General features: G+C 39.7%; 1 protein-coding gene across 2 annotated transcripts in view; it reads right to left on the reverse strand.

Annotated features, from left to right (window-relative positions):
* The window catches only part of fam189a2 (family with sequence similarity 189 member A2), a 36425-nt gene that overhangs the window by 1736 nt on the left and 9885 nt on the right, over positions 1 to 24804 (reverse strand). Inside the window, exons 2-10 of one of the 2 annotated variants that reach the window (XM_030061181.1) lie at positions 21208 to 21264; positions 12362 to 12472; positions 9696 to 9815; positions 9012 to 9116; positions 8506 to 8639; positions 7468 to 7603; positions 4535 to 4610; positions 1024 to 1218; positions 536 to 873 (exon numbers count right to left, since the gene is read on the reverse strand). In XM_030061181.1, coding sequence (XP_029917041.1) covers positions 536 to 873; positions 1024 to 1218; positions 4535 to 4610; positions 7468 to 7603; positions 8506 to 8639; positions 9012 to 9116; positions 9696 to 9815; positions 12362 to 12472; positions 21208 to 21264 — 1272 coding nt within the window. Of the gene's footprint in view, positions 1 to 535; positions 874 to 1023; positions 1219 to 4534; positions 4611 to 7467; positions 7604 to 8505; positions 8640 to 9011; positions 9117 to 9695; positions 9816 to 12361; positions 12473 to 17145; positions 17251 to 21207; positions 21265 to 24804 lie in introns of those variants that run through there. The other variant, XM_030061182.1, reaches the window with a different exon arrangement.

A 24804-nucleotide genomic window follows, 5' to 3' on the forward strand; every position in this document is an offset into this window, starting at 1 on the left:
TTGACTACAGTAAGTATTATTTTTGAGCAGTATTTGTGGGGTTCTCAAGACTGAATGCGGTGATAGATTTGTAGTCAAAAAGATGGAGTTGAATTGTTTTATATTTTTTATCGTCACTTTTATCGTTATCGCAATAAATGCCAGAAATTATCGTGATAAAATTTTTAGTCCATATCGCCCATCACTATAGATGAGATACTGAATGGTGGTGTAAGGTGGGTGTTCTTTTTGCTGTTTGAGTTCAAATTTTGACAAAAGTCCACGCACTCTAAAAAATGACCTACAAAGCTATCAGAAAATATAACAGTAAATTTGCAAAACTAGATATGATATTTTTTTACATAAAAAGAAGTCTGGACTACTTTTTCTACGCAACCATCCAAACCTATGTACTGTTAAGGTTAGCTTTACTGTTTTTCAACTTTTTCAAATGTGAAGTTACTGGTAGTTTGTAAAACCAGACTGTGGACAAAATGTGAAACACTGAAATTTTATTTGTATCTTTGTATCCCCTTGTCTTGGTGTGGACTCCTACCTGCTCTATGAAGCTCGCACAGCGCACAGCTTCCTCCATGTGCTCCTGATCTGACTGGAGGACATTCCGTATGCTGTCTACCAGCTCCTGCACCTCAGGGGCCAGTCCTTGGGCAGCTGGCTGCTCCAGTATTTTCCTGACCAGCTGCTGGGTGTGCTGGTAGCTCTGGTAATCCACCATGGAGGAGGGGCGGGGCCGTCGGGGGGCCCTGCTGCCATTGTTCCCCCGCCTGAGGGTGACCTGGCCCTGGGTCTGGGCTGCCAACGTTGACTGGGAGGTCTGGGTGGAAGAATCAGTCGTCTGAGGGGAGGGGACGAGGGGAGTGTCGCTGCTCAGGACTGCAGAGGAAAGAAGAGAAAGGAGGAGGACAGGGAATGTTGGTGTGGAAGTGATGTGGACCAGCTTGGTGTTTAATGTATTATGTCATGTAGTTCTCATCAGTGTGATCTCATATTTATGGACTGTTTTCCTGGAGGACACAACCTCACCTTTAGCAGTGAGGTCCAACAGTACGGGGTCACTACTGGAGCGATGAATCCTCGGTCTCCTCCAGGGTGTGAATGCTGGGGTGTGCTGCTGTCGGAGGGGCTGGGGCTGGAGCTGGAGCTGGGACTGGGACTGGGATTGGGAGTGGGATTGGTGCACTGAGCCTGGCACTTCCAATTCCAACTGAGGGCTAGTGTCTAAAATGAGATACATGTATAGGGACAGCTAAAAACAATGGCACAGGGGAATGGGGTAGTCTCAGACTGAATGAGCCTGTGTGGGTTCTAAATGGAATAATTCCCCCATAATTTATCTGTTTTGTATCAAGTAATCAACATGTGCTGCCTTCAATCCCTGACAAAGACATTTTTTCACTTTTACAACAGCAAAACATTATGATAACTTTTGATGACACGTCATGTTATGGGATTGAGCTCACTTGTTTACTTTAGTTTACTGATTTTGCACAAATAAAAACCACAAGAAAAGCATTCCTAGAAAGAGAAGCATTACGTACAACTGTGTGGAGAGACAACTGAACGAGAAAACAGTCAAGGAGCTTATTGAAAAAGTTCTCCCATTTAGCAACATGTGATTATGTGATGTGGATAATATCTGAAGACATTGCAGCTGAGCCTGTTAGGACTATAATCAGCCCATACTCACTCCAAACGATGACAACAATTGACAGAGCATGTCTGTTCACCCCTGTTCTCTATCATATCGAGATCACCTCTTCACAGAACAAATTTTGCCTCACTGATTTAACATACTACGAGGAAGTTGCGGGGTCCAAAACCTATGAGTTATGTATAGCACTAGCTACAACTATCCATTATGTATAAGTGGGCTAACAGTGGCCTGCTTCACACTTGGGATAGTCATCAGAACAACAGGTGGTAACATCACCTGCCACCCAAGACCAGCCACCCGACTTCCCACCACTAGAGTTCAGGCTTCACACAGATGTGGGTTGGGGTTTCATAACTCTTTAATACCCCTGGGTGAGGTTGAGGTGCCTGACCCTTAAAATACACCAAGCATGGATGTGGCATCATGTTGGCTGAGTGAGGCAGGTTTTTTTTTTTTTTTTTTTAACTTGCTACACCAGTGTGCTGTGTTGTGCTGTGCTGTGTGTGGGCTCCATGTCAAGCTGTCGTTACAGTATCATGATGATGATAATCTTTGTTTGTTGTGTTTGTTCTTGTTTTAAATGTTGCGCATAAATACTTCCTCAGAATGTGTATAATACTTTTTCTATCAGGGGAGAGTAAAACAGAAAAGCAAATTCACACAATTAATTCAATTCTTGATTTATTATTATGTTTTCCTTTTCAATTGTGAAACACAAATCTATGCAATTGCATAGTTGTATTTCTACTGTTGTGAGCCAGGAAAACAGAAAAGTGTCTCAGTGTCCTGCTTTCAGCAGGATCAGGAGGATTTATCAATCACAACATGAGAGCAGGAAGAATCTGCCTTTTAATTCAACATAAAAGTCTGCTGTGGTGGTGATGCTTGATATTTGAACTTTTTGGAATGAGAGTTTTGACAAATCCTACGATGTACATTCTGTGCATATCCTGTTCTGACGTTCTGAATTAAACTTTGACACCTGTAGTGTTTATGGCCTTGCAGCCAGGCGGACTTCCCCAGAAGTAACAATGAAGAGGACAAAAGACCACCAATGGGACAATCATCTGTGGCCCGCATTGGCCCACAGCCAGTTTTCCCAAGGCCATGCATACAGTAGCTGTCAGTCACCTGCAGTGCAGAGGCTGCCAGGCTTTTCGATCGAAGCAAGCACTTCCTAATCAAAATCAGATATGAGGGGCACCAGAACGGGTCCAACCTCTGGCACAGTCCTATTTTGGTGTCTCCTGTTTTTACTGAGCACAAATTTCCTGTGGTCCACCACTGTATATGTGAATACATGCTAGTATCAGACTTAGGCCAACACAATTCAGACAGCATCAGATAAGATGTTGTAACAGCAACATCAACGTTATGTGATAATAACGCATTTTGTGGTAAAATCCTTGAATGTAAAACATAACAAATTTTGGTAACACTTTACAATAAGAGCACAACAATTAACGTTAGTTAACGTTAGTTAACATTAGTTAACATTAGTTAACGTTAGTTAATGCCGTAATGATTAATTAACTGTTAGTTAATTATTATTATGGAATTTATTAATGTTAATAATATCTACAATAACCCTTCAATAACATAAATTAATACCTTAGCATGAACAGCATTAGTACATGATTCTTAGACACATTAGTTAACGGTTAGTTAACTGTTACTTAATGTTTATCACCTGTTACTTAATGTTTATTACGGCATTAACTAACGTTAATTGTTGTACTCTTATTGTAAAGTTTTACACAAATTTTCCCACCTATTTGTAATAATAAGAGCTGGGGTCTGTCTACAGAGTGCAGGAAAGGGGCTGATCATGTATTATAAACATTTCCTTGTTTTTTCCAGTACCTTAACCTCTTTCAAGGGGCATGTCTTGGAAGGATCTGTTTTGGAGAATTCAAGTTGCAATTGGATACTCATGGGTCATAATATACATATATTGTAGAAGAGTGCACCACACTCTAGCACAATTCATTGACGTAAATAGGGTGTGGCCCTTGATATAAACAAATGATCCAAACTGATTGTCAGAGGTAAACCTGGGACTTTCATTTACCCAGGAATCAGCTGCAAGGGGTAGGAAGTGCTCCATAAAAAAAATCCTAGGCTTAGTCTTTTTCTAGGCTTACTTAGTTTCTTTCCCTTTGTTTGGCTGTGCACTCAATGCCCTGCTCTCCCAAATGCAGTGAAATTAATTTCTAACCACTGATTGGTAATATTTTATTATAGCACAGTGTTTCTACGAGTCAAGTCGAACTCCTGCCAAGTAATATAAAACGACAATTAAAAGCTAAGTTAACCGCATTTATTTAACCAAACTATTTTCAACCTGCTTGTTGATAGCCTCTGACACTTTTTACAGCGTTTTTCTCCCATAAGCAGCAGGTGGCTCTCCCCCTTTCTGCCTGTGGGAGAAAAATTGCCTCCTCGCTTGTTAAACTGTACACATGAGGCATTCAGGGTAGACACTTTATTGTCCCCAAATCCTGATCAAGACATGCACCCGTTTGTACAGCTTGGAGTTTGCATTGTTTTGTCGTTTGTTTTTGTCATTTTCTTTTGCTGGGCACTTTGTCTTCTCCTAGTGTAGTTCTGACAAATCACTGCTTGAACAGATTAAGACAACAGTTCCTGGAACTTTTAGTATCACTGCCTGAGCAGGGACAAAATCAGGTTCCAGGAATTTTACTTGGAACCGTGTCATTGCCAAATGGAAATGCCTCTGAAACCTGTGACACAGCATTCACAGTGGCATGTCTTGGTAAGCTCTTGCAGTTGACAAGGGCCAAAAACATAGCACTTGTGGCATAAAATAGTCTTTAATTCCTAGTATTGGACTGCCTAGTGTGTGGATGTGTGTCCTACCTTGGATAGAGGTTGCAACATCACATATGGGAGTTGTTGGATTCGTGGGCAGCTCTGTCATGGCAATCTCTGTCTCCTGAAAAAAGAGGACAGGCGGGTACTGTAATATGAGCTCACAGAGTTTGTTACCCCAACTTCAGACTTCAGACAATTGACTTAAGCCTCTGAAACCCAGGAACCTATCTTGACAGGTTATAATTAGCTATCTGATCCAAATTATTTCTTTCAAAAATATTTTTAAAATCCCTACTTTGGCCTATGAAGATGCAAACTTTGTTGAATCTCATCTAAAAATATAAATACAGAAACAATAATTTAAAAAATATATATAGGTAAATAAAATAACCATTTCTTTGACTTGTTCTTATTTATGTTATGTGAAAAAATCTTTTGTTTTATTTTTTTTTTCAAGACAGTGCTACACATAAAAAAAAAGAAAAAAAGAAAATGCACATTCGTAGGTCAAATTAGATTTATATATTTGAGAAGAAATAAACAGAGAGACATGCTCAGAGGCCCTGCTCTCCAGAGACCAGTCTCATAGACAAGAGGCTGTTGATAGATGGTTTGCTTCTATATCACAGCACAAATGTCCATAAATTGAATGGGAACCTGTGATTATCTGCCCTGTTCTCCTGTGGAGTGTCTGGTATATTGTTAGTATTATCTTTATTGCTGAAACCATATCTGATAGATGAATCTCTTGCCAAGACAACTGGTTGCCTTAAACTAAATCATGTATGGCCATTATGAAATGGACAGGAACCTGTGATTATCCTCCATGCTCAAGGCATTTGTGCTATGATGCTGTAATAAAGTTTGGTTGGAAGTGTTTCCACCAAGAACAGCACACCTATAATTAAACCTCTTCAATTACAGGCCAGGTAAGAGGTTGAAAAACGACCATCACACCTTTTCGTACAAAAATACCACTTCATCTTTGTTTAAAGACGAAGTTACTGGCTTTACCTTCACTGCATACACTGCAAAACAAACGTTGTAGGAATTCAAATGCACACCATACAGGTTACAATACAGACCCATTAATGCACACAGTGGGTTACAACCACAAAAGACACTCGCTGCAACTTGCCCCCATTTTCACCCTCAAGCAGTGCAGGGGATAGGAATTCCACCACACCACTTTCATCCAAACAAACAACTCACAGACTAACATGTAGTAAAAAGGGGGAAAAGAATATCACTAAACTGGTGGAGCCACTGAAAACCCCCTGTGGCCCTGCAGCACGGGGGCCAGGCTATGCCTTTTGTCAGATCCACAGAGTCCCAGACAGCAGCCACATTTAACTCCAGGTGACTTCAGTCAGTCCACTGCAGCTGAGTGTCCCTCCCCACAGAGCAAGACAAAGCATCTGTCAACAGGTAAATAAAGGCCTCCTGTCTACAAGTCTGTGAGCGGTCTGTGAGTGTGACTGGCCGGTTTGCAAAGGGTCTCAACTCTGAAAGAGCTGGAGAAGAGTTTCCATTTTCATAAAACTCATAAAACATTTGAAACCTACACAGTTGATTTCTCACCTCAAAAATGATCAGAAGTTAACTTCTATCTATCTTTCCATCTATCTGTCTTATGAATCTTTTGTTTTTGCCTTTTGTTTTCTATTTAACCATCTGAACTAAATTGTTTTTGTTTTAATTTCTAGTTTGACCCATGAAGGTGCATTCTTTCTGGAAAGCATAGATTGTCTGGAAAAAAAATACATAAAAATAAAACAAAACATTTTTTACATGACAAAAATAAGTAAATTTTAATTTCATGTTTGTTTGTTTTTTATTATTGTTACCGTATTTGTATTTTTTCTGGATGAGAATCTTAACTTTCAGCAAAATTTGCATCTTCATAGGCAAAAGTAGAAGTTTTTTAAATATTTTTGAAAGGAAAAAGGGAAATTTAGATTAGACGTCTGCCAAGATGTAAGGAGCATGTAAGCATATGCAAATTCTGAAAAAAAAAAAAAAAAAAAAACCTTTCTCATTGTTTGCCTGTTTCTCTGCTGCTTTTATGCTCAGCCTTTGGGTCTGTTAGGACCAGCAAGGCATGCTGGGTAGGCGCCTCCAGTGTGTCAGTGTAGTCCCTCCCACAGTAAAGGCTTCCAATTACCTTTAGCGTAGTGTAGCTGCCCAGCAGCTGGGGAGTAGGCCTGCTGTTTGTCTTTTTCAGGCTAAAACTCTGACCATTTCATTGAGGTTTAAATCACTGAATGAGGAAAACATCTGACTGTGCAAAACTGCTCCGCTTCATATAAAATCTGGATTTGCTCATTTTAAACCTGCTAGTGTTTGACTCTGATTAACTCAACTCAACTCAACTTTATTTAGATAGCACCTTTCGTGCAAACATGCAACCCAAAGTGCTACACACTGCAGATTAAAAGAACACAGGCAAAACATAAAAAACAATAGCTAACAATAAAAAAATATGCTAGACTAAAAATTACAACAAGAAAAATAAGTAAAATGTAAAATGTTAAAAAACGAATAAAAAGTCCATAAAATAAAAATAAAATAAAATAACACAAGGAGAAAAATAAATACGAAAATTAATGATTAAAATGAAAATCTAAGGCTGCAACATTCCTCCAAAATAAAAGCCAGGTTAAAAAGGTCTTTAGTTTCCTTTTGAAAAAACCAAGCGAGCTCCCTGTTCGGATATCCAGGGGCAGTGTGTCCCACAGTTCAGAGGCAGCCTCACCGGTGCTTTTATGGGACACATCAGGACCATTTAAATTAAATGGTCCTGATATGTCCCCCTTATCTATTAAATGATTTAATAGATAAACTGTGATCTGGCGGGAACATTAAATCAGAACTAAGATTAGATTAGATTAGTCCTTAGTGGTAGTAAACCTGCCGCAGTCCTGATGCCAGGCCAGAGAGGGTAATGGTGACAGTCTGGATCCTAAGCGGGTGTGTACCTGTGTGACGGCAGCGTTGGTGGAGCCAGCAACACTCTCATATGGAGGAGGGGGGTCTAGGGGGCAGAAGACCTCGACCCCTTTAATCCGAGCCCCGTAGATATGAGGCAGGGGGATCACACTGTCCCCAAACATCCTGCAACACAAGTCAGACAACAAACACCAAATGAGTTTGACTTCCTGTATCAAGTAATATTCTGACCAGCCAGCTACTGGATGAGCCAAACAGACACTTACTGTCAACCCAGTAACATAAAGAGACACACTTTTGAATAACCCGCAAACTTCACTGAACACATCATGTTGTGAAGTGTCACAGTGTGCCTACATTGTTACTAAAATACATATTTTGTATTTTTTTACTGTGAAAATATGGCATAAATTAATCTCAGTTGAAGCAGACAGCAATAGAAGAACTATAAAAGCTAGCCAATAGCCATGTCTTTCCTGAGTCAACACACCAGAGAGCAAATAATATCAACTACTGCTTTTGTCAGTGTACAGGTTTACAGAACACCTTAACCTCACTGGTGACTGAGCGCTGACACAGTGTGGCTGAGGGGGGCAGGCCAAGGGCTCCTTAAGGGCCCTCCAGGGGGCCTCAGAGAAATGATGAATAGTTTCATTTCAGTTCAATTTAATTCAGTAAAAAATGTTACAATACAACAATCGTATAAAAAAAAATTCTCCCTGGTTTAATCGCACCACTATTTGTCAGTGTTGAAGTATGACGTCTAAACAATCCCTTTGGAATGAACAATCCCTTTGACGCCTGACGATTTCACTTGATTTCATTTAGCAAAATGTGGGAAAAGACGATAAGCAAATTAGCAAAAAAAAACTGTGGGGACAGTAACAAAAAAAAAAGAAGGAAAAAATACAAGAATATTACCAAAAAACCATTACCAGAAAGAAAAAAAAATAGAAAATTAAGAGACAAATTTATTGATTAATATATTTTTTTAAAAAATCAAGAAACCTATATTTGTAATTATTAAATACCCCTGATGGTGTGTGTGTGTGTGTGTGTGCTGTTACCGGCGAGCAAGACGTGGTGTGTATGAGTAGAAGGTGGCGAAGTATGAGGGGGGAGGGGCCGGAGCCACAAACTCGTCTGGGTCCGGGATCGGAGTAGGCTCCTCCCCTTCCTCCAGCGTGACCCGGGGTTCGTCCTATCACAGAGCAGTAATGAGTTACATCATGCGTCAAATGCAGTTTTGTTTGCCACCCTTACTTAAGGATGCCCAGTGCACTTCTCATCAGCTGATGGTGCATACTGGCATGTGGGAGGTGTGCACTGTTTGCCTCTTCTTGGCTGGTTTAAGCCATCATCAGCACCCAAACTAAAATGTTCTGCTTCTGCTTCTTTTTTTTTTTTTTAGGTCCTAAATGAGAGATGGAACTTCTCTATGGGACTGAAGCTCAGAAAAACTGATTGTGTCTTGTTTCAGGTGAGGAACATATCAAGAACTAGCAATCCTTTTTAGATCCCTTGCAAAAAGGACCTAAATCATTAAGGTTCTGGTGTAACGGAGCCATTGTACCATGCATGGTCTTGCTGTGAAGATCTGGAGGTATCGCAGAGCAGCTGCCATGAGGCACACAGCCGTGGTCAGGGCGTTCAGCGCACACAGTGCAAACAAAACTTTCTGCAAGACCAAAAAGACACAGTCAGAGTCAGAGTGGAGGACAGTCAGCAATGCCAACGCAACAGAAAGCCTATGCATGGCGCTGTGGAGCATGAGGCTGTGCACGACTCCCAATTTTGTCATTACAATCGGATTCGGCTGTTCAACACAAAGATTTGACTCTTTGATCCTTGTTCCTGGCTTGTATTTTGTTCCTGCCAACCAGACAACGCTCTGGCATGAGTTTCTGTGACATGTATTTCTGTTTAAATCAAGCTCTTATAGCCTAATTTTTATTTCTCTTTAAACATTATAAACAGCGTGTTAATAAATAAATGAACTGGAACACTTTAAAATAAATTCATGGCATTGTCTGCAATGAAATAACTGGCTAACTAAATGTCTAACTAATTAAACAATCTGAAAAAAGTGCAGTCATCCATGTTGACATTTTGGAGATACATAATTTGCCCGGCAATAAGGGATTTGACCTCTTGACTATGCAATGATCCTTCCTTTAAAAAACGAATATGTTACTCAGAAATGATCGACCCCAGAATTGAGGAAAGCGGTGTGATGGAGCAGCTCGGCGGCCTGTACCTTGAGCAGGATCCTCATGGTGCTGCAGGAATGTCCAGAGTGGAGCTGAAGGACTTTCTCCTCGGGACATTTGGAACTGGGGGTGAGGGAGCAGCAGTAACACACATCACCCACCTCACTCTGGAACACACACAACACAGGAAACATGGTGACATCATTTTTATCAAATTTATATTCGTTTATTTATCTGTAATCATCAAGCTGCTTTGAGATGCATGTCTCCTTGAGAGAGGCTGAGTAACAAATACACATTTTAAAACACCATGGAAAATTGCTTTGGTTCCTTGCAAAATCTAATTTTGACCCTTGCTGGTAAAGTGTTAAACATGGGTCTGACTGTATTCCATGGTGTTTGTATCATCCTAAAATATGGATAGCAATACAGACAGTATATGAATCCCAAGACTGGCCATCTTTCTCTGTGTTCAGACCAAACTCAAAGTGAATTTTTCACAAAGTCAATGCAGAGATGTGAACAGGTGCGAAAACTCAAAATGTGAAATTCGCATGAGTTGAAAATTTTCAACTTGAGTGATAAATTCTGTGAGGTGAAAATTCACTTCACATACAGTCTGAATATGCCATTTCCATGAACCTGTGCTTCTTAAGGCCACATTAACTGTAGGAGAGCCTTGTTACAGTTGGATTTATTATTATTAATATTATTATTATTATTATTATTATTATTTGGAAGGAAATGTGTTTAATCACCTTAACCTTCACTGAAATGAAAAAGTGAACAAACACAAAATAGGAGTTTTTTTTTTTTTTTTTTTTTTTTTTTTTTTTTAGAGCAACATTCAAACAAGCACAGCTTTCAAAAAAGTTTGTTGATTTCTATCTGCAGTACACCAGTTCAAAGCTTTGATTGCAGAGTTCAGTTTGTGAAAAATAAAACTTGAATCTGTATGCACAAAGTGTACACTGAACACAAACAGTGCGATCGACATGAGAAATGCAGGCTTACTCAGCGATGGTGATACCAGTCCATGAGGCAGGACTTTGTCCTCGAGTCTGAGCCCTGAATGAAAACGTTAGCCATGGAACCCACGCTGATATTCCTGGAATGCTCTTGCGGCATGATGATAAATCAATAAGCCTGAAAATGACCGGTCTGTTATGCAAGATGTCATGTGGCAGTCACAGCGGTTGCACCAGTTTTGACAATTCTCATATCATGCTCATCAAGGCCTGTCCCTGCTGAGGACCAGTGCAGTGGTCACGCTGCAAATTCCTCTTCACAAAGACCTTGCACTGCAAAAACGCAAAATCTTACCAAGATTATTCGTCTTATTTCAAGTCAAAAATGTCTTATTTCTAGTCAAAATATCTCATTACACTTAAAATAAGACATGATCACCTCAGAAGTAACTTGTTTTTAGACAAAATTTGCTTGTTTCATTGGCAAAATGTGCCAGTGGAAAAAGTGAAAATTTACTTGAAATAAGTGAAAATTAGCTAGAAACAAGAAACAAATTTTGCCAATGAAACAAGCAAATTTTCACTTGTTTCAAGCAAATTTTCACTTGAAACAAGAGACAGTTGTCTAAAAACATGTTACTTCTGAGGTGATCATGTCTTATTTTAAGTGTAATGAGATATTTTGACTGGAAATAAGACATTGTGACTTGAAATAAGACAAATAATCTTGGTAAGATTTTGAGTTTTTGCAGTGTGTGCATCATCCCTGTTTCATTCATCTGGGAAGCTTTCTGTGGCCACAGCTGTGGAGTGCTGCAGTTAGTGCGAGAGACAAACATCTGTATCAGAATGTTACATGAAAAAGATGTCCAACCTCTGCAGCTGCAAAAGATTTCTCTTGCTAATGCGTTTGTTTGTTCCAAACACTGCAAAGGCGATTACCTTGTTTTTTACACCCCTTACACATTTGGCTGAAATTTGGTGGCACCACAGCGCTTGGCCCAGAGATCAACAGACTTTGGTTGTGATCTGGATCTGGATCTTTTAGCCATAACTACAGTGATTTGGCCAGCGGGACTTTCAAGCTGTCTGTTGAAAAATCAAAAGTGCAGGAGAAATAACAAACGCAGTGTTCCCAGGAAAATCTGATTCCAGATCATGCCTGGACATGAGCTAGGAATTATGAAAACGACTCCATCCATAAAAGCTTAAAGTGGGCATTCATCTTGTGTTGGGAAAGTTCTTAAATGAACACGGAGTCGCCAAAGTCAAAGCAGTTGGGTTTATTTCTCTTGCAGCTAGGAGACAAGTCAGTACAACAGTACAGAGTTATCTGAAGGGAAAGTTGAGCATGTGAGTCTTTTTGTGCATGATTGTTGCACAGTCATACACGTCACTGTTGCTATGGAGACTCACCTGGGAGGGAAGTAAGATAAGTGGGGTGCAGTGCAAGATGCTACAGTTGCGCTCTGTGGTGAGAGTGACCATGAACAACAAGAAGATCCAGGAGAACGCTGTGTTCCAACACTGTGCACGGACACTCTGTTCTTTCTTACTTGGTGTAAGATAAGCAGCACGTTTTTCTAACATCTTGCTTCTGTCCCATTTGGATGAGACAATAGGATGAACAGAGGGGGCGCAATCGGTTTCACAAGTCACTGATGAGTCTCCAGTAAAGAGGAGGAGGAGGAAAAAGAGACAAGATGGAGACAGAAGAGGAAAAAAGTCAAAAGCAGCAGTCTCACCAGTTGACAGTGCGTCATGCTGGACACCAGCTGGGCTCCCTGGCAGCAGAGGATGAAGCCGGCCAGATTGAGCAGCACACACACCACCGACAGTAGTACAAACACATTGACCTGGAGAGGAGAGAGGGGGGAGGGGGGGTTAAGGATCATCACACTAGGCAGTTCATAGGTGTGATAACTAGAGACATGATATTTGATATATATTTGAAATGGAAAGGAAAACCGCCATTGAGGTGGACCTCCTCCAAGCTAGATTATTTGTCTTATTTCAAGTCAAAATGTCTTATTTCTAGTCAAAATATCTCATTACACTTAAAATAAGACATGATCACCTCAGAAATAACTTGTCTTCAGACAATTTTCACTTGTTTCAAGTAAATTTTCACTTGAAACAAGTGAAAATTTGCTTGAAACAAGTTAAAATTAGCTTGAAACAAGAAACAAATTCTGCTAATGGAACAAGCAAATTTTTACTTGTTCACTTGTGTCACAAGTAAAAATTTGCTTGTTCTATTGGCAGAATATGTTTCTTGTTTCTAGCAAATTTTCACTTGTTTCAAGTAAATTTTCACTTGAAACAAGTGAAAATTGTCTAAAGACAAGTAATTTCTGAGGTGATCATGTCTTATTTTAAGTGTAATGAGATATTTTGACTAGAAATAAGACATTTTTACTTGAAATAAGACAAATAATCTTGGTAAGATTTGACTTTTAGCAGTGTAACTGTTCAACTCTCACACTCTGTTATCTTTCAGTAGCTATCTTATAGCGCTCTAGAAAAAGTTGTTATTTTTGTCCTCCAACATGCATACATGTGTTCAATGAAAAAAAAAAAAAAATAGCAAACTCAAACAATCTGCTTCTGTCTCTGAAGTTACCAGATCTTACAGGCAAATACAGTTTTAAATGGTAACTGGAAAGCAACACTTGTAAAGTGATATCTGAGTGGATTAAGGCGGGTATTTTTAAGAATGTTAACTGAGGGGAAGTCCACCTCTCCCATCCACTCAGGCATGACAGCCAGGACAATCCCACAGGCCACTGTTTTACACACGGACGCACACACACACACACACACACACACACACACAGAGTTCTTAGGGATCAGAGTCAGTCTGTCTGTGGAATCCAGCCTGGCCAGATGGAGAACCAGCAGCACAGATGAGCAGGTCGATGCACGGCTACCGGACCTCCACGCTCAGTCCGCTCTTTAAAGCGTGCACAGCTCGAGCTCACCACCGCCTTCAGTGACGACAGACATTTAGCTGCAGCTTCAACACAGCTCAACGGAGGAAACCATTTCACCATTAGAAATGTCCTTAGTGAAAATGAAAAACTCCATGTGCAATTACTTTGTTGATTTTTGTATTGATTTGGAAAAAGTTTTGAACAACTATTGTTCATTCCTATGCTCGGAACTACTTAGTCTTACTTAGTTTGTGCCAGCAGCACAGTGGAATGAGTATATGCCATTAGAAAATGCTAAATAAAACCGTAAAAAAAAAGAAAGCAGTTTGCAATCATTTTGTGGGGAACAATTTCAAGACATGTTTGGCTGCACTGCTGAGTTTCCTGTTCTCAAAAAGGACATTTACCCTGGTTCTGATGGGAGGCCAAAACAACTCCCCTGTGACGCTGTTAAAGGCTAGCGAGAAGAAGTAGAAAGTTTCTCATCACTAAAGCTAAGTTTAACAATACAGAATCTGTCTTTAAACAATAAATTCAAATGATTAATTTATTCACCAAAAGTGAAGAACAAATCCAAACAGTAGTAGAAATTGTAGTTATTCTATAATGCTTTTAAACTTGACCTGTGGTAGAGTGTTGGCTTGTATAACTCCCTGTGCGTTTTGTGAGTCCACATGGAGGTGAAAGCTCCTCATTAGCTGCTCTGTGCTGCTCTGGGCTGCTAATCCACAGCACTGGATTTGTGCCTCTCCATTCACTTCCTTAGCAAAACAAACCTTTTATGTTTTCCCCTTTTTTTTTTTGCTATGGGAGTGAATGGAGAGATAGAAATCCAGTGTTGTGGATTAGCAGCCCAGGGGAGCACAGAGCAGCTAATGAGGAGATTTCACCACCATGTAGACTCATAAAAAGCCCTGGTAACTATATAACCCAACACTGTACCAAAGTCCAGACCAAAATAGACTAAACCAAATACTCTATTTGCTAAGATTAGTTCCAGGAATCTATATGGGAAGACTGCACTTAGGCCTACTGTTGAATTGTAGAACTGTCTACACTTAACATAGTCAATCTCATGCTTTCTCTGTTTGGGGTTAATTTCTTGTGTTGTAAATCATAGTGACCTTAAACTGATCCTATTTCCTGGAGTCCCTCTGCAACTCCCTCGAGGACGCCAGTTTGACAACCAGTGACACCGGTGACCATGGAAAGGACACGGGACACAATAAGAAAATATCCAACCTGTTTTGTTTCAACTGAAAACACAATCCCTCTCTCCGTCTTTTAAAGAACAGGAGAGAAATAGCAACAAACTGACACAGGACACTCCCAAAACAGGCTTAGCTCCAGCTTATTCCAACAGTGTTGGGTTTCTGTTTGGCGTGCTTGGTAAACAACGTCAGCCCTTCCTCCTCCTGCATGAGCAGGCACATACCTCCTCAGCACACTTAGCCTGCAGGAAACCTATGGAGCCTCTTCTGGGCCATCAAATGTGATGGTGACGTAAACGGTATGTTTTAATACCAACGTATTGATACCTACAGGTCCACACAGGCTGTTATGTGATGCTTACATTACACATTTATATGTTCCATCTTTCACACACTGCAAAAAGTCAAAATCTTACCAAGATTATTTGTCTTATTTCAAGTCAAAAATGCATTATTTCTAGTCAAATATCTCATTACACTTAAAATAAGACATGATCAGCTCAGAAATAACTTGTCTTTAGACAATTTTCACTTGTTTCAAGTGAAAATTTACTTGAAACAAGTGAAAATTAGCTTGAAACAAGAAACAAATTTTGCCAATGGAACAAGCAAATTTTTACTTGTGAGACAAGTGAATAAGTAAAAAATTGCTAGAAATAAGACATTTTTACTTGAAATAAGACAAACAATCTTGGTAAGATTTTGACTTTTTGCAGTGCAGGACCTTTTTTTTTTTTTTTTACATTCAATCATATATCTATATTGCTATACAACTGAAGACCCTTACACACTTCAGACTAATTTAGCCAAAGACAGTCAGCCTTCTCAGTAAATCCATGGCTTAATATTTCTGTGACTGATTTCATGTGACGGGCTGCAGCATGGTTTTTACTACAGTCTCATTTTTGCGATTCTCTGTTTTTGCAGAAGCCTGGGAACTCTGGGAACACGAGGAATTCAATCAACAGCATCAGAGTCATACTTACGAACTCATAAGCTCAGCTGCAGTTTGTTTAGTCAGCTGATGCCACTAATTCCAGTCTATAAAGAAATTACTTCCAAACACAGGGGTTTAAAGGTATCCATCATCTATTGGGGAGACTGTCCCCAGGCAGGCAGGTTATCAACTATTTTATTTTATCTGATACCATTTGTTTCATTTGGTGCATCTATAGCCCTTTTCACACTCATACCTGTTAATCAAGGCCTTATGGCACGTTCAGAATGCAGAGTGAATTTTCACATTGTGCGAATGCATTTGCAAATTTCAACTTACGCAAATTCGCGAATGATGCTAATTTTGCGTTTTTATATCATTTATAGCACAGAAATTCTTGTCATTTGCATCACTGGGTGTGAATTTTCATCTTTGCATTGACTTTGAATGTAGTTGTGCCACGGGATTAAGCATTCACATTTGCAAATCAAAGCCCAGGGTTAATGTCTCCACAAGACTGGAGCGCAGTTTGGCTTGAACAGTAAACATTCTGATGCTTTTGTTCTAGCCTCGATTCACACTGCAGATCTTAACTCTTTTTGGAGTTCTGGGGATATCTCCAAAAAATCAAGGATGACCCTCTTCCGAATTGGGGCTTAGTTAGCCCGGGGCTAAGGGTGGGGCTATATCACATTCCAAGCTGCAAGTGTGAAAAAGTGTAGTGGGAAACACACAGAACTCTGAGCCATCAATATGCCAGCTTGAAGCCAACTATTCTCACCTGGAAATTCATAAGCAAGTCAGCAAAAACACTCTCTCATTGGGAAAACGCCAACAGTCGACTACAACTCAACATAGTGTATGATATCAGTGTGATATTCCTATCCCTGTATCCCAGGCGTCTGAGAGGGCAGCTCACAGCACTGATATTCCAAAAAGAGCAATGAGGTCAGCCAGCCAGGCAAGAACAAGTGCACTGGGCAAAAATCAAGACATGGCTGCAGAGAGGAGGGGATGGCAAAGTTTTAACACACACTTGATAGGGGTTCTTGATAAACCCAAAATAACAGATTGTGGAAATATTATTTTATGGTCTTACGTTTTGGTATTTATAAGACAGCTTCTTTCAGAACCAGTTAAGCCTAACAACAGCAAACAGATTTATCCAAGGGGGGAAGCCATGGAGGAAGACTAGCAATTGCAAGAGGCAGCTCAGCTCTTTAAGGAAAACAGAAGATCGGATTAGACGGTGAGCTTAGGACAGCATTTTATACGGGTCAATTTATCTTTGTTAAGGGCCTATTTAATAAACACAAAAATGCAGCTTTAAAGCAAAACCTGCAAGAAGGTGTGTGCAATTAAATAAATCTATAGCGATGTTAGAGCTGCTGGATACCTCACCTACTGGAGTTATCAAATCTACCAATCGAATCTACAAATCTACAAACCTGCGCATCTACGAACGAGGTGCAAAAAGTGGTGAGGAGCGTGAGGGCGTCATCATGCCCAGGAGGTAATGGCATGTTTTACAGAGGATATATAGGCCAAAGTGTAATGGAGGACTGAGACGTCCATGGAAGCTAATGAAGCAAATGTGGAGGAAGCAGTTTGTTCCTAGATCATGGTGTAGCAAAGGAGGGCTACAGCGGCCATTTTGATATGAAACAGCAGTTTAAACTCAGGTGTTGCTGATGACATTAATTAATGTTCCATTTCATTTGAATGTACCAGAGCTTTTCCATTGAGCTAACATGAACAATAGTCGGACCCTCGCTCCTTCAGACCTACAAGGAATGAAATCTTAATTGGTGTCATTTAGTCCAGTCATTTTATGAAAAAACCTAGGACAAATTGCAAGAGAAGCAAACTCAACTGATTTCGTATCCTGTTTGTCCTCAGTGAGGGGAAAAAAGTCCCAAGAAATCCCATTGGTGGAAAGTTTTGAAAATCACCTATTTAGGACCACATATTACCAAAAACACTGTTTTTAACACACAGGGGAAAGGGGTTCAAAATTTTACTTTCAGATATCACTATAAAAATTCACAAGTTGATTGCACACACAAAGACAAGAAAAAAAGTCAATTACAAGTTCTTTGAATTATTCTGTTTACACATGCATATCACACATTATCTGATTTGATATGCGCTAATTGGAATAAATGCCAGAACAGATATTAAAACAGTGAATTAAAAGGTTACTATATATATAATAACCTTTTAATTCACTGTTATATAGTAACCTTTTAATTCAAGGTTACTATATATATAGTAACCTTTTAATTCACTGTTTAAATGTCTCTTCTATCATTTATTCCTCATATTCCTTATTAGCGCATATCAAATCAGATAATGTGTGATATGCATGTGTAAACAGAATAATTCAAAGAACTTGTAATTGACTTTTTTTTTGTGTCTTTGTGTGTGTAATCAACTTGTGAATTTTTATAGTGATATCTGAAAGTAAAATTTTGAACCCCTTTCCCCTGTGTGTTAAAAACAGTGTTTTTTGGTATTATATGGTCATAAATAGGTGATTTTCAAAACTTTCCACCAATGGGATTCCTTGGGACTTTTTTCCTCTCACTCAGGACAAACTGAGGATACAAAATCAGTTGAGTTTGCTTCTCTTGCAAGTTGTCCTAGGTTGACCCCAATTTTGGCCTAAAATGACTGGACTAATTAGCAACACCTGTGTTTACCCTGCTATTTCATGTCAAAATGGCTGCTGGGGGGGAAGGTCTATTCCTGAAGAGAGGGGGCAGAAGGGACGCAACATGACATCACATGAGGTAATGGAGGCTGGAGAAAGTTTTCCCCCCCGCACTAGCACTAGCAGCAGCAGCAGTTGTAGCAGCGGCGCAAGCAAGCTACAGTAGGAGCTAAGAATAGCCGCATGATCAGCAGAAGCGATACAAAACAATGTCAGTGCTTGGGCATCTATTCCTGTCTCTCAGCTAAGCAGGCACAGCAGGCTGCGTGCCCATGGCTGCCCACAGAAGCCATTTTCATTCAGAGATCTGGAGATCAGAGGTCAAAGGATCCGGCTGAAAATGGCCATGCTAGATTTGACCTCACCCATGCAGATTCCTTAGGTTGTCTAGTTTAATATGATACTGCATCTTTACTTTAAATCAGTTCGGCTGCATAAAAATTGATTTAAAAAATATAAATAAAGAATCCCTTCCTCTGCAGGGTTCAGAAGTTATGTCATTGTCTGTGATTTGTTTAGCATTTGCAAGACTTCTGAGTCAAAAAAAATAAGTTAAAAATCAATTGTGTTAGTGACCTGTTGGTTCTCAAGTCATTTGTGATGTCGCAACACCTGGGCAACAGTTTCATTAAAAAAAAAAAAAAACATATTGCTACCTGCTTCCTGGTTAGCCTCCAGTGATGAACTGCTGCATAGCTACGAGTAGGAGAGATTTCCTCCTCTTAATAGGCCTAATTTATTTGTCATCCTTGAACATAGACAACAGACTGCTTAAAGACATGGGCATGCTCGCTAGCTAACCAGGATTTTTATGGCTCAGCAGCAAATTAGAGTGATTCTAGCTGCGCAGTGTTCGCTTTTTGTTGCATAATAATTTATTTGGGTGGAAAGCAGCAGCACAAGTCAGTGGATCCAGCCCCATTTAAGGTAAGATTAGAAGATAAGTGTTATGCATCATTACATGAAACAATGTTTCTAGTTTTGGCATGGGGGATGAAGTCTGGAATGCTATTTAAATGATGTTAAGACTGTGACAGTGACACAGACAAGAACTTTGATGTGGAATTCCAGACATGCGTGTGGTTGTTGCAAAATGATCGCCGAATGCAATTGATTTTATCCATCAGTCACATGGATTTTCAAGTGATGCGTATAGGCTACAGGACAAATGTCTGCATAGGCTCAATGTGACAACACCATTAAAGCCACCATGAATGGCATGTGAGGGCTTCAAAGAAAGACTGCAGTAGCCTTGAATTAGCATGGTAACATACTTGTGCTTAAGCGTAATTGTTAGAGTTTGTTTGCACATTAGTGTGGTTGCAGCCGGCCACTGAGAGCCCACACGAATGAGCCCTCAGTGTAATTGTGTGACTCAGATAAACAATGAGGGTGGGTGGACAGCTGGGCAGACCCTGGCATTCAGAGAGAGCTGCCAGGCCAGCCAGCCAAACAGTGTGCATAATATGTGCACACCTAATTTGACTGGCTAACTTTATGATGTGTTTGTTCTCAACTAGACAGGAGTGCAGACACATGAAAGCTAGAGTAGGTCAGATAGGTAGAAAGGTTATGGTGGTGTAGCCTTTTCTGTGTCGCTCATTTGCACAGTAGCTGCAAACTGGATAGGGCCTTAATACGAATTTAGCAACGTTATCATCACTTTCTGTGCACTGATGAATGTTTTGTCTTTTTAAGACTTGGAGAAAGTTATTTATTTATTTCAGCCTTCACACTTCTGTAGTCTGCAACTACTGAATTTAAGAAGGAGATAACAAACAGCTCCAGCTTTAGGTGCCTCAGATTTGCTTCAGATCGGATATGGAGCCGAGCTGAAAGTTGATATGGGAAGTGCAGAAGTCACCAGAGAAAAAATACAAAACTATCATCCTTGTGCACGCGGTAGTCATATGTGCATTTTAGTTTTGGAAAGTGAAGATAAACCTTCTTTGAGTGGATTAAGGCAGTTATTTTTCAGAGTGTTAGCTGGGGGAAGTCCACCTCAGTGCACCTTTATGCTTTGATATAAAATGCCATCTGCTGTGACTTTAAATAGGCATATATGTTCCCTCTGTTTCATGCCTGATCAACTGAATAGTTGAAATGTCTCAAAGACATTTAGGAATATAAGGCATCAGGATGCACCTGAACTCAGTTTGTGTCTCTACCAACTTGTTCCATATTCGTTCATTAAAAACATTTTAACTACAAATTCTTAAATCCATTGCACAGATTTGTAAGATTAATATCTATCTATATCTATATCTATATCTATATCTATATCTATGTCTATGTATAGATAGATAGATAGATAGATAGATAGATAGATAGATAGATAGATAAATAGATACAGATCAGTGACTAATTGAATCTATGAAGACTGTAACTGTAACACCACAAAATGCAGGGATGTCATGGAGGCTGAATACTTTTGGAAGAAACTGACGTTATTAAAAGCAGTTCAGTGGTTGCACCACCACTGGTGTAAGGAAATAATAATGAGGACACTGAAGGATTTGTGCTTTACAATGTGCAAACAATTTAAAATTTCACACAAATGGACAGCCAGCCCATTGTCTAAAGACATACTCTGTTTTTGTGATGTTTCAACACTGCTTTAAAGCTAATCGAACAATGAAGGCAAGTATTTCAGCTGAACACTCCTTTGTGTTTAAGGTATTCATACAAACTGCAAGTGGCATTTGACCCACATATCCATAACCAATAGTTAGGCTGCCATCATGTCAACGTCACAGCAAAAGCAGTTCAGTATAAGGAATACAATCCATTCCCTTACCAGTAGTAACATAGGCCTCCTCCATGTTGTCAGGCCTACAATTCCTGATAGAATCACCTGAAAACACATGGAAGAGCATGATTAGACACATTCATGTGCGCACACAAACACTCAAACATATAAAGACACACTTGTGCACATGCATACAACACAGTTAAGTTTCCCTTCAACAGCCAAGCATACTTTCTACATTATCTTTACAAAAAACAAAGCGGGGCGGTCTTGCTTTCATTTTTCATCATCAGACAAAAACAATGGAATGCTCTCGCTGTGCAGATATTCTTATATCAACTCATATCTAATATACCAACTAATATTCATACTATGAAAATGACGAGCAGTACAAAGTAGATCCAGTTCACTGGATCTACTTTCCGGGTGTTCTGCATCACCAGAACTAGTTTCTCCTTCAAACTGTTACATGATGCTGGATCCTGCTGCTCTTTGATGCTGCAATGAATCAATAAAGTTGCATCTGATCTAATCTACTCCACTCTAAAGGGTTCACTTTCAAGTAAGCCTGTTTCTTTTTGTGTCCTGCAGTAGCCAGACTAATGGAGTTATTTAACATTTCCTGCCTTCCAACTGTCTCTGCTGTGGGAGTGAAACTGGCACACACTGTTCACATAAACTTGGCACCGAAACAGCTCAAAAAGAAACACAAACTTTATATATATGTATTTTTTTAACTTCTCTTTCCCCTATTCTCTCTCTCTTTCTCTCACACACATGCACACACACACACACACATACACACACAAACTGTGCTGAGCTCCCATAAGATCTTGGTCTAAAATTGGAAAGAGCAGGAGGTACATTAGCCCTTCCAGAAATAAAGAGTCCAGCTTATTTGGGTCAGAGTTAACATGAAGCATTCTTCTCTTGATGCTGCACTTTAATTATTCCCATCACTTCCTCACTGACCTAGTTTGTAAAGCAAGACTTGTGCTTGTTTTGCTTCCACCAAGATCAAATGATTCATTTATAAGCACAAACTACAGACTATATTCTGGAGGCTGATAATTCCATGCATATTCAGATTAAACTTTGTGAAATCTGAGTGGCTCTGACCATAATGACCTGGATACAGAATTATCTGCTAAGACAGGACCAGACCAGGGATTTTGAGTGTTTGGCCCATTTATTACAATTTATCCACATTTTACAGATTTGCAAATCATTTTGCAAATCATACAGGGGGACAAAAGATTTCACAACATATAATAAAAACCTCTCAATTTTTAAATATTCTTTGGCACCAATATTTTCAACATTCATAAACCACAGAACTGATAATTGGCTGAGTAAAGCAAACGTTTCCCCGAAGACAATTTTCTACACAATTACAATTTTTCAAACCATCTAAACACAACAGTGCTGCTGCTTTTAGGAAAACTAATGTGGATGACTTTATTACAGTGAGGGAAAACTGGAGTGAAGAAAGGTTGAAATCTCTGAAAGTTCATTTTCATATTGTAGTGGAATGAATGGAAACCAATGGCTGCATAATAACATGACACTTTGCTTTACACTTTACAAAAGATTAAACGCATGAAGTAGATACATTTTGTAGATATTAAGCTAAATATGCAAAATCACAGGTATGATCATTTAATAGAGCAGCGATGCAACACAAAGTTCCAGTGAGGAGGTAATGTGCCACCATGCAAACTACTGTCATAATAATAATGTTTTATCACTTGTTTTGGGGCTTGTGTTGGTGTTGTGTTGGTGCTGCAATGCCAGTTGCCTCCTCGCAGCACCAGGCTGTATCACTGACCACTTGAAAATGCCAGCACAAAGAGGAGGGATGAAGAGTGTTGAAAGGTTTTGAAATTCCAGTGGGCAGAGAGTGTTTGTTCCAAAACAGTGCAGTCTGAGCTTTAAAAGCCAGAAAAATCTCAGCAACTGGCCAAGTGACCACTGAGGATGATGGTCACTTTTTGCACGGGGCACCCAAGCTCTTGCACCTTCACCATGCTAACTGGCTGCTGAAGTGTCTTAGTGAACCACGTCACCTCCCTCCTCCAAGATCCCCGTCCCCCTAACCACAGTTTGTGACAGTTTGCTTTGTGCAGGAGAGCGATGGGCCTGTTGTTGTTTTGCTGCTGAGAGTGATTCCAGCGAGGTTGTGTGGGGACGAACTGCTGTTGCAAAATGTGATGTGTCCTCATTTGCACTCGACTTTCTCTTCGTTGGCTTTTATTTACCCGTCCCAGTGTAGCGCAGCCCATTCAGGCGGATCTTAATGTGTTCCATGTGTGCAGCTGTGCCTCATCGGGAACACGCACATGCACACAATACACTGGTTACAATGAATTAACAGATTAAAAGAAAATCCCCCCGCAGACACTCTTAGATTATCATCTCATGCATTATCATCAATCAGTGTATGCATGGATTCTGTGTAATCTGTGTACTTAAGCATGACAGGGGTTATTTTGTGATGAGGTGTGGGGTTGATTTTGACAACCCTAAAGGGGCATGAACTTGTCGCTTCCAAACAAAGTTTTTGTGTATGCGCGTAGAAATATTATATCTTCTATGATGGATTTCTATCCACACTGCAAAAACTCAAAATCTTACCAAGATTATTTGTCTTATTTCAAGTCAAAAATGTCTTATTACTAGTCAAAATATCTCATTACACTTAAAATAAGACATGATCACCTCAGAAGTAACTTGTTTTTAGACAATTGTCTCTCGTTTCAAGTGAAAATTTGCCAATGAAACAAGTGAAAATTTACTTGTTTCATTGGCAAAATTTGTTTCTTGTTTCTAGCTAATTTTCACTTATTTCAAGTGAATTTTCACTTTTTCCACTGGCAAATTTTGCCAATGAAACCAGCAAATTTTCACTTGTTTCAAGTGAATTTTCACTTGAAACAAGTGAAAACTGTCTAAAAACAAGTTACTTCTGAGGTGATCATGTCTTATTTATTTATGTCTTATTATCAAACCTCTGACACCAAATGTGGCACAATGTGTCAGCTGGATGCATGTTATTCATTGCCAATGGAGAGCTGTGGAGACGGCCACACACTGCATGTTGAGTACGTCGTGGAAAACGGATGGATCATTTCTGCGTTTGCATAAAGTTGAGTCAAGATGAACTTTATGCAAATGGGTATCTGTCCGAGGGAACGTGTGAAAATTCTGGTCAAACTGTCCCTCTAGGCTTCGCAGATCAAATATGATTCAAGATTCAGCAACATGCACTGTGTATTTCTCACCTCAAGTCTTTTCAGGCACATATTTTGGAGAAGTGTTTAGCTTGAAAATGATAAAACTGATGACCAAGTCACCGTTTTCTTCTAACTTGAAGGTCAGCTGCAGTCTGTCTGTTGTTGGACAGAGATGAGAGAAGCTTTCTGCCCGTCAGCTCAACTGTTCACGTGTGTTTGCTGGATTTGTAGGTGACTGAGTGATTCTTGTACTCTTGTACTCTCACTAAAGGTGTGTAGCTCTGAGGCGATGTCCACATGGAAATGGACTTTTTGAAAATGGAACTTTATTCATCTGTTTTTTTGTTTTGTTTTGTTTTTTATTACCTCCGCCCAAACCTTTTTGCAAATATCTGTGGATACGGATAACTAA

The sequence above is a fragment of the Myripristis murdjan genome, chromosome 9 (genome assembly GCF_902150065.1).
Source record: "Myripristis murdjan chromosome 9, fMyrMur1.1, whole genome shotgun sequence".
Taxonomy (NCBI): Eukaryota; Metazoa; Chordata; class Actinopteri; order Holocentriformes; family Holocentridae; genus Myripristis; species Myripristis murdjan.